Source organism: Lytechinus variegatus, chromosome 8 (assembly GCF_018143015.1).
Source record: "Lytechinus variegatus isolate NC3 chromosome 8, Lvar_3.0, whole genome shotgun sequence".
Classification (NCBI taxonomy): Eukaryota; Metazoa; Echinodermata; class Echinoidea; order Temnopleuroida; family Toxopneustidae; genus Lytechinus; species Lytechinus variegatus.
Genome location: NC_054747.1, coordinates 28141634 through 28159506, shown reverse-complemented (window position 1 = coordinate 28159506; position 17873 = coordinate 28141634). Strand labels below are relative to the sequence as shown.

The following is a 17873-nucleotide window of genomic DNA, read 5'->3' as shown; positions in this document are numbered from 1 at the left end:
ATAATTTCTTTTCACTTCATTTTGTTTGGCTTTTTTCTTTCATTTTCTTTTCCCTTTTTTCTATTATTATCTTTTCTTCCCTTTTCCCCTTTTCCTGTCAATTTCTTCTATTTTTTTCTTTTCATTTTTCCTGTTCATTTATAGTTTGTTTCAGGCGCGTACGCAGGATTTTTGAAAGGGGGGGGTTTTCGAGCTGATTTTTTTTTAAATCTCCCGCCCAGTCTCTAAAAAAGTGATGAGCGGGGGGGAGTGATGATTTTTTTTTCTTCTTTTTTTCAGCGCTGCAAATAAGACAATAACATTTAAGTGGGGATGGGTATGTAACAGTGCGGTCATGACCCGCGAGCGAGCAGAAATGTTCTCGTTTTTGCGTTGAAAACATAACCTTTTGTCAATAGTTTGTTGTTATCATAGTCGATGCTACATGTCCTTCGGATCGTAGCACTCATGATGATATGGCCAACCGCGTAGCCAGGATTTCATTTTGGAGGGGGCGGTAAATGCACGCGAAGCGTGCAAACACTTACAGAGCGCGCGAAGCGCGCTCCCTAGGGGGTGGGTGCAGGGAGGGGGAGTTTCCCCCTCCCGCGCGAAGCGCGAAGCTTTTAGTGTTTCATAAATTAACATGAAAAGGAGCCGTTTCTCTTGTCTCTAGTACCTCCAATTCGGTTGACTATATTGCGATTTTGAACCTTGTTTTCAAAAGTGATTGTAAACGCACAAAAGAGGTATACAATGGAGGAAATTAAAATGATAATAACTCCGCGCAAAGCGCGGAAGCTAAAGGTATTTATCAATTTTTCTTGCCATAAAAAGGGTCCCGAGAAAAGGGTATTCTCAAAGATATATTGAAACTTTCTTTGGAAAGATCAGATTTGATTACAAACAATTTAGCATCAGTGCATATTTTTAACTCGCAAAACAGAGGAGAAGATTGGTAGAGGAAGATATTCCTCCCCGCGATGAGCAATGAAACTCTGAAATTTCAAAGGGCGGACGTTTCATCAAATGTAGATATCTCTAATACCCAGTCGTCTCTAATTCAATTGATTTTCTAAGATTATTGAACTTCATTACAAGGAAAATAGTGCGCATAAAGTTGAAACTTCTGTGATTTATTGAAATTATCTATCTATATAATAAAGGATGATTAATTTTTTGACTTATCCTGAAGCGCTTCATTTTGAATATAAAGAAACTTAAGTGTCATTCAAAATTTCAGACTGAGGGCGCAAAACAGGACAGGAGATGAATGTATACAGGGAAATGACATGAAGTTTAATACAATTTGATAAAAAAAATATTGTACTTTTTTATTTAATACGACATGAATTCCATACCTTCCTCTTTTTAAATTAGGAACCTGTTTGCCCCCAAATTATGGTTGTTTATAGTAATGAGCTGAAAAGCGGGAGAAGCTGACTTTATGGAGGTGACGGCAGAAACTGATATAAAGATTTTACCCGCTCGGAGCCGACCAGACCAGAAGTTGCGCGATCAATTGAAAAAAAAAAGATAACTTCATACATTTACTTCGGCCTAACCTTACTCAAATTCATGCCCTAATGTATACAATTTTAACTTTAACTGGCAAGAAGCACATAGCTGAGGTGGAAAAACAGGGTTAGAGAAAAGGTGGGGGGAACAATGGAGAACTTCAATATTGTCATTTAACCGCGCGCAGCGCGGAAGCAAAATTCATATATGAATTTAAAGCAAGAAGAGTGAAGGAGTTTCTCTTTTGAGAAAAAAATAAAGAATAAATAGAAAAAACACAAAGCTACCTTTCTTCCCTTTCCTTCCTTCCCTTTTCCTTTTCTCCTCTCCTTTTTCCCTTCTTTTTTTTCTTTTTTGGGACGCGCCTGGATATGGCCTTGATCAGAACACTAGAAACTTGAGAAATGTCATGAATAATTACGAGCGAGCGGAGCAAGCGAGCCGAAATGTTTGCGTTTTTCCGTCAAAACATACAATTCTTCTCAATAGCTTGTTGGTAATGATTACATATTAGTTGATGATACATGTCCTTCTGCTCGTAAGTCTCATGATATGGCCTTGATCAAGAGACTAGAAACTTAAGAAATTTCATAAATGATTACGAGCGAGCGGAGTGAGCGAGCCGAAATTTTCGCGTTTTCCCGTCAAAACATACATTTCTTGTCAATAGTTTGTTAGTAAATCAAGTATTAGTCGATGCTACATGTCCTTCTATTCGTAACACTCATAATACGGCCTTGAACAGGAGACTAGATACTTATGGAATTTCATAAATTATTACGAGCGAGCGGAGCGAGCTAACCGACATTTTAGCGTTTTCCGTCATTTTGGTTTTCATATTGGTAAAACATATTTTGTAAGAAAACGTATGTCTTTGTCTTGGTTCACTTGTATTCATAAGTATACATCATGATAATCATGTATGGCCTTGTTAATGGCGATACCGTGATCATGTCGGCGACATGCGGAAATAAAAGATATAATAAAATGGAGCGAGCGAAGCGAGCGGAAATTTTTTCTGTGTTTTTCGTCGGAAACATGAGATTCTGTTCATTATTGCTGTCATATACATTATTGGGTAGGGGAACTGTCCGTAACTAGACCAAGGAGTTATCAGGCTCTTGCCCGATAACTCCTTGACCAGTCCGACCTCTGGGGAGACAAGCAAAAAAAAAAAAAAAAAAAAAAAAAAAAAAAAAAAAAAAAAGGAAAGGGGGGGTTTGAACCCCCGAAACCCCCCCCTTGCGTACGCGCCTGGTTTGTTTTCACCCCCATTTTTGAAAAAAAATCTTTCTTTTTCCTTTCCTTATTTTTCTTCTCTTTCCTTTTTTCTTTTCTTTTCTTTTCTTTTGTCTACCAATTTTCTCCTCTTTTTGGCCTTGTGTTCTTTCTTCTCTCGTTGTATATTTTATTGGATTAAGTTCCCCCTTTAAATAGAAATTCCTTTCTCTATAGTGATCGAGTGCATAGTCTGGAAGAAATCGATACCACCACCAATCACTTACGCGCAAAATTAATGTCTGGATATCGTGCTCGTAATAGGCGACTTTCAGACAGTTTGGTGAACTCTATCAGTCTATATCGAAAGTCGGTCACAGCTAAAGAAGAATCAGTCGCACACTGAACGCAATACTCGCTGTACATTGCATGTATACGCAGTATCGATAGCGGTTAATACTCCAGGGGTGTGACTGCCGAGTATTATCGGGCCATGGTATTGCAGGAAAAAGAATGATGTCAACAGTGAGGCTGATGTGTTTGTAATCCCATTCGGTTCCTGGACCAGGTCGGAAGCGGGTGGATTCTGGTGGAAATCTCCAAGCTTGGTGTAGTCATAATGGAATATGTCAAAAGGGAATTTCGGCTAAAAAACTTTGGCTTTTGCGACACATCACCGGAGGAGTTTTACCGATTTCAGGTAGGCAATTTAGTCTAGGTTTTGTTGTAATAATAATAATTATTCAAGTTTTAACCATTTCTCATAAAGAGTACTGCAATAAATATTCGAGTTGGTAATTGCTGTTTGAATATCTGTATACATGCAGGTGTACTAAAATAGTTTCAAAAGTCGGGGAGACGTGCATTACATGGGGAGTACTAGTAGTGGCTGTTAAAGAAATTGAACAAAAAAACTGAAGGCTTTTCCGATTAAATGTTTAAACGGGGGACAGATTCAATTTTGTTCCAGAACTACCCCAATTCCCTTAACTCCTGTCCTCCCCTTGACGATGTTGAATCGTATAGCTCTCTGTATTTATTCGAGTAACAATGATTTGATCCCAGTCACCTTAGCAAGTTGACCTATATAACATTTACATATTCATATTCGATCGCTTCGCTTGATAGTTCAGTGTTTTTTTTCCTTTAACAGTGAAAATAAGGTATATAATAATGGTATATAGTCATCTTAAATTGCCATGTACTTTTGAAAGGGTTGTTATTTCGCCGGTACATATATAGCTCTTTCGGATTTTTGAAAACAGATAATGGGTAATTATAATTTCAACCCAAGGGAAAATAAAATAAAATGTTTTTTCTTTCGATTACCGATACCGTTGAAAACGTGTTTGATTATCCCTTTAGGCAGTGGCGTAAGGAGTCAAGAATAAATTCTGAAGGGGGGTGTTGATTTTCTAGATAATCGCGAGCGGATGAAGAGAGCTAAACACACTAACCTTTGAAATGAAAATCAACAATTAATATAAATTTGTGACAAAGTTTTCAATAGAATCCAGAACAAAATTTTCTTATATCACAGTTTTCTTTCATATGAACGATCTTTAATTCCTCATGAATGTTTATTTTGTAGATTTTTGGTTTCACTTTGTCTTGGATTTTAATTTAATGGGGGGGGGGATGGGTAACTAAAAACTTCCCCAACTCACTTTCTGTGCACCAGTACTGATTATAGGATTACGACCCGCTCTGTTGATTGTTGCTATGAACATGCTATGAACATGATTGAGCTATTTTCAAAACATATCAATCAACTGATTGCGATTATAGTTTATGCGTGAGCAAAGCGACTATCCGAAGATTATATCAACGGCTTGATGGGTTTCATGGCATTAGGCATTTTAATCTGACATTTTCATTTATACGTCACGTCTTAATGTATAGTGTAATATGAGGATGGGGGGGGGGCGCTCAAAGTACGTACGTATTACCTTATCAAAATAAATTTTATTTCACAGGGGCTGCGGAACGGTTTTGATTGTCGGGGGGGGGGGGGGTAGGCTGAACATGATAAAATCAGATGGTAATTTTTACGTTTTTGTGCATGTTTTTTTGAAAAAAAGTCCGGGGACTGAAGCCCCCGCAGACCCCCAATCCCGCGGCCACTGATTCATAGATAACTTTGAATTAATTGAAGCCATCATTTTTCTTCACATGATGCTAATATTCATGATTTATATTCCTTCACATTTTACCTTATGTCTCCCTTAATTTCAACTCGTCTATCAATGCATGTTTTTGTCATCTCATTTATTTAGCATTACATTGTTTTTGTTTGCTTGTGGATATGAATACGTGTAATATAATTTATTATGAATTCAAATTAATTCAAATGAAACAAATACATGATATATGCGTGAAGACAATGCCGTCAGAGAGTATGATTATTTTCTTCAATTTCGGCTATCAGGGGAACTTTTTTGGTGGATGCATGGGACACGATCTGCTCCCTTTCTTTTAAAAACTATGTATTGAGCCCCCCCCCCCCTCTGAAGAAAAAGAAAATCCCATTTTATTTTCTTAATTTTAGTTGTTAAAATGCATTTTGACTTGTTTTCTTTTTGTCTCGATTGCAGCCGCCGCCAAATCCCCAGCACCACACGAGTTTGTTTTTCCCCTCCCCCTGTGATCATTGATCAACCAAAGAAGAAAGACGTACACAATTAATGAAAAGTAATGAAAATGGAATAAGCAAGTGAGAAAAAAAACAATAATGCGCGCATCCTTTTCAGAAAGCTTTCGTGACCCCATATTCATTTTCCATTTGCATGTTGTGGTATCGAAATCAAGTCAATATTCATTTTCATTTACGATATTTTATACTCTGTTAGTAATGACTAAAATCCGATGTAGATTATATCGAAACAAATCCGCTCGCTACCTGCCGATCATATCGAAAGTGTAGCATTTAAGGTTTTTGTCCCATGTTAACCTATAGGCAGTCTTTGCTGGTCTTTGTTTATTTATTTATTATTATTATTTTTTTTTTGGGGGGGGGGCGGGGGTGGGTGTACCCAGGGTAGCCATTTCAGCCAATTATTTTCTAGCAGGCACTATATAACCTCGATTACTATTTATTGCTTTTTTTAGTATATTCTTTATAGGCCTATTATATATTTCGATATTTACATATCTATTGATCTCTTTTATAGGCCTACTCCATTAAAATAATAAATAAATTAATCAATGAATACAATAAATGAAATAATAAAAGGATGCCTAAATGGAAGAATCACCTTTGTTGGAAGTAGAAAACAGTGGTTCTTACACTCTAAAAACTGTTGGACAACATACTGTCCACGCAACAGTTGGTTTAAAAGAATTATTCAACTTAAGCTGGGTTTTCACCCAATTGTAGTTTTCACCCAAAGCGCACATTATTGGTTAAAAACTACCCAGACTTGGATAAACTTTGAACCAATTGTAGTGTGGACAGCATGTTGCCCAACATTTCTAACATGTCTAAGTGTGTGTTTAGCGACTACGGGTCATTATTTGGCCATTCCTTTAGAAGCACTGATTTCTAATTCCAACAAAGTTGATTCCACAATTGAGACCTTTTTTAATTATTTATCTACTTATTCATTTATTTGTTTTTTCATTACCTTTTTTAATCTATTTATTTTTGTTTTTTATTTATTCATTAATTTAGTATTTCAACGTAGTAGGGCTATAAAAGATTAAATACTATACGAATATGAAAAATATATCAAAAATATACTGCTAATATAAAAAAGAAATACTATCGAATTCAGACACGACGAAAGATTTCTTTTATTAGATTATCATTATCTAAAATTTTCTATTTGTTTCCCATCGTACCGTTGCCTTGAAACTTATTTATATCCCATTTACACTTACAGGTAGTTGTTTTTGAAGGCGGTCTGATTAAAAAAATGTATATATATTTCACGCGGTAGGTCTATAGTGGACCTATGTATTTATATAGTGAAAGTAGTCTAGCGGATCTGTTGAACTCGGTGTGACGTATCTTGTCATATCACTTCCGGTAACACTCAGCAATTACTTCCGGTAATTGTCATACCAAGAGATGGTTCCTATCTGTTTATAAGTCCCATGACATTTTAACCAGGATTCGAGAGGGTACATTCGTCAGAGGGCAGGATGAAACTTACCTTGAAAAAAAAATTATATATTCCCCAAAACTATGACATTGGAGTCTTCCCATAAGTCCGAATATTTTCTTCTTTTTTGTAATTAAAGGGGAAGTTCACCCTGACGAAAAGTTTGGTGTAAAATACCAGATGAAAAAAATGATATTAAATATTGATGACGTTTGAGGAAAATACATTAAAGAATGCATTCCTGAAATAGTTGGGCAAAATATGCCCAACTTTAAACCAACTAACCCTGGGCAACACTGCACTGTCCACGTAACTATTGGTTAAAATCTGCCCAAAGTGCGTTATAAAAAGTAATAATTGGGTAATAAATTTGCTCAATTGGATACTGAACACAGTGGACAGTATGTTGCCCAACATCTTAAGTGTGTATGATTGCGTTTGAAATAGAGGGCATTTCATTTGATCATCATTGTCGTTCTCTGGCAGTAACTGTTTCCATTGCAACAGTCAGAATCTAGTGCTTCACAGTCAATAATTATATAATATTGGATGGCCTTGAGGTTAATACAAGGAAATATTGGACGAGCTTTGCATAAATATTGGACGAGTCGAAGACGAATCCAATATTTTGCAAAGCGAGTCCTATATTTCCTTGTATTGACCGAAAAATGGGACATCCAGTATTATGATTATTATTCATACAGAGAATTTTAGCAAATTATTTATTTTGGGATATCTCTGTTTCCTTAACCAATCACAGTGCAGTTTACAAACTTCGGGTTTTCCCCTTCTAGTCGTCCAATATTTTCAATATTGTGTCACCTCGAAAAAATATTAGCGAGTTCAACAAACTTTTAAGTGGGTCGAGTGCATCAACAAAATAACACTTGTATTTGGGCTCTAAAATTGTCTGTAAGAATAATAATCCGAAATATATAGTCAGTTCTGACAGTTGTCAAAAGTATTGGGTAATTTCTTTTTACCACCACGAGGGTAATCATGTGTCCAACCAATTTGGGGCCGTATTTTATTGTGGAGCGTTGTGGCCCAGTGGATTAGTCTTCGGACTTTGGAACAGAGGGTCGTGGGGTCGAATCCCAGCCATGGCGTAATTTCCTTCAGCAAGAAACCGATCCCCAATGTGCTGCACTCAACCCAGGTGAGGTAAATGGGTACCGGTAGAAAGGAATTCCTTGAAAAGCTGCATCGGCGGATCCAGGGGGGGGGGGTGCGCAGGGTGCGCGCGCCCCCCCCCTAATATTTGAGCGGCGCCGACGGCGCCGCTCAAAATAAAGAAAATAAAAAAAAGTAAAAGAAAGAAAAGGCGCCGCTTGAAAAATTAAAAATAAAGGAAAGAAAGGGAAAAGGCGCTGCTTAAAAAAAATTATACACTGATATAACATTAGCAACAGTAAAGAAAAGACTATCCCCAGCAAAGCGTAATCATATCACCTTCCTTATTTTTTCTTTTAACTACCCTTTTCCCAACAACTTCGCCGGTAGCAGTGCGCTGCCTGCATATAACTGGCGCCAATCAAGAATAATCAGCGCCACCTTAATCTAAATCGGCGCCGGACAAGAATAATCAGCGCTATTTAGTTATAAATCGGCGCCGGTAAAGAAAATCGGCGCTGCCTGAGTTCTTAACCGGCGCCGATCAAGGATAATCAGCGCCACCTATATCTAAATCGGGGCTGGTCAAGAATAATCAGCACCACCTGGTTAAAAATCGGCGCCAGTCAAGAATAATCGGCGCCTCCTGGTTCTAGATCGGCGCCAGTCGATTATGGATTGCCGCTGCCTGAATCTTACGTAACGTCGGTAAAAATAATCAGTACTACTTGTTTAAATCGGCGCCGGTCAAGACAAATCGGCGCTGCCTTTGTCTTAACCGGCGCCACCTAAATTTAAATCGGCGCCGGTCAAGAATGATCAGCGTCCCCTGATTTCAATAAATGAGCGCCGGTAGAATAATGAAGAAGGACCTATTGCTAACCTAGATCGGCGCCGCGGTCAAGAATGATCGTTTTGCCCTCCCCCAATAATTCCGCATGTACAAAAACAATAAGATGGTAATGTTACACAGAAATCAGCAAACGAGATTGAGCTACACAACTCGATCTTTATTAAAAATCGAGCTCAAATTATCAGATTGGAACATAAAAATTTTCAGCTCGCGCTTCGCGCTCGCATCATTTCTATAGCAAACCCCAATACTCTTCATGATTAAATAGGTGAATAGAATGTCCCGTTTTTAGTTCTGAACCTCAAAAGAACTCCCGCTTCGATTTGCAATAATCTTTTGTTGGATATAATCTTGTTCTTTATTAAAACGTACATTAAACTGTAATGTTTTCAGATCGAAATATCAAAATTTAAGCTCGCGCTTCGCGCTCGCATTTTTTTTTAGATACCCATCTTAATCATTGGTACCAAGAATGCTTAGAATATCAAGCTTTCTGGTCAGAATATAAGTAAATTTCAGCTCGCCCTCAGCACTCGCATTATCTGTGTAGTGAGATATGTATCCTCCTCATGAGTTACTACAAACAATCCTAAACAGGCACCTTTTTCCTGTTTTCAGGTCAGTATACTTTAAAAATTTCAGCTCGCGCTTCGCGCTCGCATTACTTTGTCGGTGAAATATGTATCTCTATCTCATGATTCATGTATATCTATATGATATGAGTCATATATATATATATATATATGTATGCATGTGTGTGTGTGTGCGTGTGCGTGTTTTGACAGGGTCAGGCATTACCCTTTTTCTTTTTCAACATTTTCTTTTATGGCGCCGGTGAAGTGCAAAAATATGTGCGCCGCTCGGCAGTGCGCCCCCCCTTTCGCCAAAAGCTGGATCCGCCTATGAGCTGTGTGCGCTATGAACGCCTAGTTTAGCCGGGTAATATAGGAGCGCCTTGAGCACCTAACAAGGTGGATGTGTGAGCAATATAAATACTTTATATTAATGTTATTACCCAATGCTGGAAGCATATATTGTCCAGTTATAGGTTATAACATAAGCAGCAATTACTTTAGAATAGGCAACATTTTCATTACACTGGATATATAAAAATACCCAATGTTGGTCGGACCATGGACCCTACTACGAAGTAAGGTCCATATGGCTGGACACATAATTACCCTCATGGAGCACGTTACCCAATATTTTTTAGAGTGCACCCCCCCCCCCCCCATACAGGTCGATCCTAGGTTTTACCGGGGAACGACGATCCCGACTGGGACAATTAAAACTAATAAAGAAATTTGGCAACTTTAAGTTTAGTGTCCATATCTCAAATGTGAGAGAATAATCGCGTATTATTGCCATCCTCTGATGAAGCTGAATAATTCACGAAGTTCTGATTTTATGGAGAATTCTAAATAAAGATCTGGCTGAGAAAGAAAGTGAAATAATTTTGTAAGAGATTTTTAAAAAAAATGTATCGATGGGATAGATTTCTATCCTGTAAACATGTTCAGGCTTTCAATTTGATTTCCTTGATATCTTTAATGTTACTCAGGATATTTGCATTAAGAAAATGAAACAAATAGTGATTAAGGAAATCGGCCATGAGAGGGTATATTTATATATAGAGAGAGACCACATTTGGCTCCTTTTATGAATCTTACTACGGCGCAGTCATACAAAAAGAATGATATTTAGATCGAGCAAAGACATTGCATTGATTCTAGCCATGCAGTTTCGGTTGCTGGAGTGTAAACGTTGTATTGTGTGACGGGGGCTTTGGAAGGTAGGAGTGCCTGCCCCTCGATCGTATTAAGACAGCATCAAGGTCATTACAACATCATCGAGATAGATACGTCCTCATGTTTCATGACTGTGTTCAATATCACTTTCAAACCCTTTATTAATAGCTTGGCTTGGTTTCAATTATCTAAGAAATATTTGCGTGTGAAACATCCTACCTTTATTGTCGCAATCGATAAATGAAGTAGTTTCCGTGTATCAATGTGACATTGTACTTAATATGTCTTCAATTAAAATGAACAGCCTCTTCCTTCCTGTGCTTTTGTTATACATTTATTTCTAGAAGAGCTTATAAATATGAATGTGATGCATGTAAAACTGTTTGATTATAATGACTTGAATAATTCTAGATTTGCCCTTCTCGAGACTAATCGCTAAAATTTGGAATATTTCTCATGTTGTTAAGGGAATAATTTCGACAAAAGGCGATTTCAGATGGAATTGGTAATGGTGGAACATGGAGCATTGGTAGATCACTCGATGAAACTATGATAACAATTTAATAAAATAAAACAATTTCCAAGTGACATTGATAAAAAAGTGTGATGAATAAAACCATTGCTAACTTGGAAAGTCGTGTATTTCTGGTCACATTTTTGTCAGGAAGTAGAAAACACAGGTCTCTTTGGTCCGTGTTACTAAATAATTGAATAAAGAGGGTAGAAAACTGACCTTACGTAACTGATCGTACTTTCTCTCAGAATTAATCAGATATTGGGAATGAAATTCTAGGGAAACGATTAGTATTTACAATCAATTGTATCTTTCTACATGGGTTGCCAAAGCCTTACACTTACGATTGATTTTGAAATTAATTAATCTTTTATGTTCCACCTCTTCGTTTTCTTTTGTGTTTATTAGTCAACAACTAAACCCATTGAAGTTGGTTCGAAAATATTCATATTTACTGTGTTCTTGAATGATAGGGCACTAGGCCCTATGTTTGTGTTCAAATAGTGGGATCGAGTATTTTTTTCTTGGGGGGGGGAGGACAATAGTTTCTGCATAGGTGTAATTAAAATCGATATTCTCTTCATCTCTTTCATAAAAAGTAGACCTTTTTCTTTTTGTCGACAATGAAAAAATATATAGTGAATCGATTTCATGTCACAAAAAACGGATACAGTAAACATGATAATCAGGCCTACAATATTATGAATAGGCCTACATGTTCATTCTAAAAGAGTTACACCTGAAAGTCTAAATAATCAGAATGTTTTTCCCAGCCAGGATTTAAAAAACATCTATTTTCCCATTCTTGTTCCCCCCTTTCAAGACTTCAGCTCTGACTACATTCATGTATCCTTATCCATATTCTACGTCCTCGTTGGCTAGCATGTTTATTTCCTCCCTATCCCATAATGTCTTTGTCTCTCCGGCCTCTGACCCCCCCCCCTGTATTAAATTTTGTACTTTCTGTATTCATTTGTGTGTGTCTCATTTCTATATCCTTTGTAAAATCTATGTGCAATTATTAAAACGTCGAAATTGATAATCTAATATCCAAATCTAATTGAGGATCGCTGATAAAAAATATTTTCACCGTTGAATCCGACTTTTTACCCTCGCTCGGGGAATTTTTTTTCTAAAAGAAGTTCGTAATTGATTTTATTTTAATTCTGCATTCATGATGAATATGCAACATAACATACAAAGCTAATAAATATTTTACAAACAATGATACAATAGTCATAATTATAATCAATAAAAAATTAATATAAACAACTTACAATATTCACTTCAAAGAAAATATCACACTTTAAAAGAATGCAGGAGACCGCTATCGTGAGCGAGTTAGATTGAAACTGATGATGGCCTTGTAATACAGAAAATTTCATAGATTTTTTTTTTTACATTCTAAATGAAATTATACATTTAGTATTGTTTATTATCATTATCATTCAATTACACTTCAATTACACTATTATCATTATCATTCAATTACACAATGTGCTGCACTCAACCCAGGTGAGGTAAATGGGTACCGGTAGAAAGGCATTCCTTAAAATGCTGTGTGCGCTATGAACGCCTAGCTTAGCCGGGTAATATAGGAGCGCCTTGAGCACCTAACAAGGTGGATGTGTGAGCAATATAAATACTTTATATTATTGTTATTACCCAATGCTGGAAGCATATATTGTCCAGTTATAGGTTAAAACATAAGCAGCAATTACTTTAGAATAGGCAACATTTTCATTACACTGGATATATAAAAATACCCAATGTTGGTCGGACCATGGACCCTACTACGAAGTAAGGTCCATATGGCTGGACACATAATTACCCTCATGGAGCACGTTACCCAATATTTTTTAGAGTGCACCCCCCCCCCCATACAGGTCGATCCTAGGTTTTACCGGGGAACGACGATCCCGACTGGGACAATTAAAACTAATAAAGAAATTTGGCAACTTTAAGTTTAGTGTCCATATCTCAAATGTGAGAGAATAATCGCGTATTATTGCCATCCTCTGATGAAGCTGAATAATTCACGAAGTTCTGATTTTATGGAGAATTCTAAATAAAGATCTGGCTGAGAAAGAAAGTGAAATAATTTTGTAAGAGATTTTAAAAAAAATGTATCGATGGGATAGATTTCTATCCTGTAAACATGTTCAGGCTTTCAATTTGATTTCCTTGATATCTTTAATGTTACTCAGGATATTTGCATTAAGAAAATGAAACAAATAGTGATTAAGGAAATCGGCCATGAGAGGGTATATTTATATATAGAGAGAGACCATATTTGGCTCCTTTTATGAATCTTACTACGGCGCAGTCATACAAAAAGAATGATATTTAGATCGAGCAAAGACATTGCATTGATTCTAGCCATGCAGTTTCGGTTGCTGGAGTGTAAACGTTGTATTGTGTGACGGGGGCTTTGGAAGGTAGGAGTGCCTGCCCCTCGATCGTATTAAGACAGCATCAAGGTCATTACAACATCATCGAGATAGATACGTCCTCATGTTTCATGACTGTGTTCAATATCACTTTCAAACCCTTTATTAATAGCTTGGCTTGGTTTCAATTATCTAAGAAATATTTGCGTGTGAAACATCCTACCTTTATTGTCGCAATCGATAAATGAAGTAGTTTCCGTGTATCAATGTGACATTGTACTTAATATGTCTTCAATTAAAATGAACAGCCTCTTCCTTCCTGTGCTTTTGTTATACATTTATTTCTAGAAGAGCTTATAAATATGAATGTGATGCATGTAAAACTGTTTGATTATAATGACTTGAATAATTCTAGATTTGCCCTTCTCGAGACTAATCGCTAAAATTTGGAATATTTCTCATGTTGTTAAGGGAATAATTTCGACAAAAGGCGATTTCAGATGGAATTGGTAATGGTGGAACATGGAGCATTGGTAGATCACTCGATGAAACTATGATAACAATTTAAAAAATAAAAAATTTCCAAGTGACATTGATAAAAAAGTGTGATGAATAAAACCATTGCTAACTTGGAAAGTCGTGTATTTCTGGTCACATTTTTGTCAGGAAGTAGAAAACACAGGTCTCTTTGGTCCGTGTTACTAAATAATTGAATAAAGAGGGTAGAAAACTGACCTTACGTATAACTGATCGTGCTTTCTCTCAGAATTAATCAGATATTGGGAATGAAATTCTAGGGAAACGATTAGTATTTACAATCAATTGTATCTTTCTACATGGGTTGCCAAAGCCTTACACTTACGATTGATTTTGAAATTAATTAATCTTTTATGTTCCACCTCTTCGTTTTCTTTTGTGTTTATTAGTCAACAATTAAACCCATTGAAGTTGGTTCGAAAATATTCATATTTACTGTGTTCTTGAATGATAGGGCACTAGGCCCTATGTTTGTGTTCAAATAGTGGGATCGAGTATTTTTTTCTTGGGGGGCAATAGTTTCTGCATAGGTGTAATTAAAAAAGATATTCTCTTCATCTCTTTCATAAAAAGTAGACCTTTTTTTTTGTCGACAATGAAAAAAATATACAGTGAATCGATTTCATGTCACAAAAAACAGATACAGTAAACATGATAATCAGGCCTACAATATTATCAATAGGCCTACATGTTCATTCTAAAAGAGTTACACCTGAAAGTCTAAATAATCAGAATGTTTTTCCCAGCCAGGATTTAAAAAAAATATATTTTCCCATTCTTGTTCCCCCTTTCAAGACTTCAGTTCTGACTACATTCATGTCTCCTTATCCATGTTCTACTCGTTGGCTAGCATGTTTATTTCCTCCCTATCCCATAATGTCTTTGTCTCTCCGGCCTCTGACCCCCCCCCCCCGTTTTAAATTTGTACTTTCTGTATTTATTTGTGTGTGTCCCATTTCTATATCCTTTGTAAAATCTATGTGCAATTATTAAAACGTCGAAATTGATAATCTAATATCCAAATCTAATTGAGGATCGCTGATAAAAAATATTTTCACCTTCACCGTTGAATCCGACTTTTTACCCTCGCTCGGGGAATTTTTTTCTAAAAGAAGTTCGTAATTGATTTTAGTTTAATTCTGCATTCATGATGAATATGCAACATAACATATACAAAGCTAATACATATTTTACAAACAATGATACAATAGTCATAATAAGCAATGAAAAATAATTGTTAACAAGATGCATTTCACTTCAAAGAAAATATACTTTAAAAGAATGCAGGAAACCGCCATCGTAAGCGATAAAGCTTGAAAATGGTGACGACCTCGTAAGTATTTTGTGAAAAAACAAACCAAACCTGAAAATTTCATAAATTTGCTTATAAATATATATATATTCTAAATGAGATTATTATATTTACAATGCTTTATTATCATTATCATGCAATTACACTTGCTATTTTGATAAAAATTGACCCTTATCTAAAGTTTTACAAAAAAATATTCAGATTCAGATTTCAGATTATTTCAAAATGCATGAATACCAATAAAATTATTTTACAACAGAACAGATATTGACAAGTATAAATATTTTCGCCCCCCCCCCCCCCCCAGTTCTACTGGCCAGGTCAGCCGACAAGCTATGTTGTCTACCGTGTAATCCTCGCTTTCTACCAGACCCTGTGGAACTCCTTGGTCATCATTTACTGGGACGATACTCGCTTCTATCGGCCTATCGATAACAAAGCGAAATGGCCGATATATCTGTCGAACTGGTCGTTTTTCTTCCTCACCTTGTATTTCGTCATAGCTGCGGCGTCTGCTGTGACGTATCATTTCAACAAGAACAAGGCTAAAGGTATGTTGTGAAGAATTCAATTTCCTCATCATTATATCATTAATTTTCTTTTCAAAAATTGAAGCTATAATTTTGACGGTGGATTTATTCAATCCCGAAGCGAAATATATATCTTTTTAACTACATGTCTACAAATACCATTGCCAGTAATATCAACAAGATTATGCTTCGTTTCATAAATAAATACAATCGACAGATTGATTGACTGTGAAAAAATGTTGCAAACTATTATGTACGACGAGGCTTTAGGTTTTTATTTAGGCCTGAAGAGACTTGAACAAGTTAACAAGTGCATAATAACAATAACGTGAATAATTCCATTGTAAGACATTAAGGGGCATTATGATTTATTGTAAACATTTAGTGTGTGTTGTTTTTCTTTTCCCTCTGTTCAGTATCTTCGACATCGCCAGAGTCAGTTCGATTGGAATCAATCAAGACAACTTCACCGATTCTACCCACAACCGGGGATCCGTCAGAACCGGACTCCTCCCCCACCAGCCGACCGTTACCATGGTACTTCAAGGTCACGTGGTGCCTCCAGACCATTGCATCATCCGCCGTCCTCTTCGTTGCCATGGGTTACTGGTTCTTCGAATACGACCCGGCGCTGGAGAAACTCCACGTCTTCACCCTCCATGTGCACGCCGTCGGGACGGTTCTGGCAATAATCGACTTTACGGTTTCCGCGCATCCGTTCCGGATACTCCACTTCGTCTATCCGATGTTATATTTCACGGTGTATGTGATATTCACCGTCATTTACTACTACGCGGGGGGTCTAAACCCGTACGGCGGCAAGGAGATGTACGAGGGGTTGATAGATTGGGAAGATGGTGTGAAACCAAGCGTCTTCATGGCTTTAATGTTTACCTTGGTGGTTGGTCCCGTGTTACATGCCATGTATTTTGGACTGTACCTTCTGCGTCGTCTCGTGGCCGGAGAGATTTCGGTGTCGTGTCAGCGGTGTCGAAGGGATAAAGGAAGTGATAGGGATGACAGAACGGGATGGACAGGCGATGAAGAAAAGGACGAGGATCGAAAGAGACTGGACAATAATATTGGAAATGGCATCGCGGAATACTAATAATGTTGTATGTGTCGATATGCACAATTAATAATTCGTGGCGTCTTAGGACCTATCTAATAATGGTGATAATGCTGCTGCATGATGATGATGATATGATGGTGATGATGATGATGATGGTGGTGGTGGTAGTAGTGGTGATGATGATGATGGTCGTGATACTGCATCGTGATGGCATGATCATGGTATGATGATGGTGGTGGTGGTAATAAAAATAATGATGGTGGTGCCATAAAGCATAAAGTGGACCCATATTTTGTCTCAAGATATTCAAAGGCATATCCAATATATTTGGTCTTCGATGTGCGCCAATTGACGGAACGTGATACTGTTGAGTATAGCTTTAAAGTCTAAGTGATCCAGAGCTTCATTTTTTTCCAGCTAGTTCAATGACAAACTTGATAATTTAAAACTATCAATTACTGCTACCTTACTTTCCGGTAAATCAAAAGTCACTATTTCATACGCATTTAATTATACTTGGTTTTTTTTATAACGATTCATTGGCCAAGATTCAGATGATCAATAGTGACCAAACATTACAGGAGCGCTCCCGTCCTTGATCGTGAATTTGCCTCTCAGCGAGAATAGGTAGTTTTCGCATTTACCACGGGGAAACTCTTTACAACGCATCGATTCCTTTGAAAAGGCAATTAAAATCACAATGAGGCATATATCGAAAGTTGGTGGACTGGGACACCATATCATCCAAAGATTTGCACCAGACAAACAATTGCAAATATTGTCGTTGTCCACATTCAAGAGATTCCGATGCTCTCCCGTTCCACCAACTTTCGACAAAAGCGCTTCAGCTCTTTCTTGTGGTTTGACTTGCATTTTCAAAGGAATTGGTGCGTTGTAGAGGGCTTCTCCGTAGTAAATGCGAAAAGTTCGGAATAACAGAAATCACTCAGTAAAAAAAAATCCATGAGTTTGTTTCCAGTAAATTG

General features: G+C 37.1%; 1 protein-coding gene across 1 annotated transcript; it reads left to right on the top strand.

The window, feature by feature from the left end:
* The first annotated feature begins 3132 nt into the window (after nucleotides 1-3132).
* On the top strand, nucleotides 3133-17054 carry LOC121420284 (protein rolling stone-like). The gene is made up of 3 exons (XM_041614861.1): nucleotides 3133-3415; nucleotides 15593-15836; nucleotides 16232-17054. The coding sequence occupies exons 1-3, from the start codon at nucleotides 3335-3337 to the stop codon at nucleotides 16921-16923; spliced, it is 1017 nt and encodes a 338-aa protein (XP_041470795.1). The 5' UTR covers nucleotides 3133-3334; the 3' UTR covers nucleotides 16924-17054.
* The last annotated feature ends 819 nt before the right edge of the window (nucleotides 17055-17873 follow it).

What these genes read in the sequence shown, in the direction of transcription:
- LOC121420284 (XM_041614861.1), top strand. Translation starts at nt 3,335, where the DNA reads ATGGAATATGTCAAAAGGGAATTTCGGCTAAAAAACTTTGGCTTTTGC. An exon ending in AGGAGTTTTACCGATTTCAG is followed by an intron (nt 3,416 to 15,592) that starts GTAGGCAATTTA and finishes CCCCCCCCCCAG; the next exon opens with TTCTACTGGCCAGGTCAGCC. An exon ending in CAACAAGAACAAGGCTAAAG is followed by an intron (nt 15,837 to 16,231) that starts GTATGTTGTGAA and finishes CCCTCTGTTCAG; the next exon opens with TATCTTCGACATCGCCAGAG.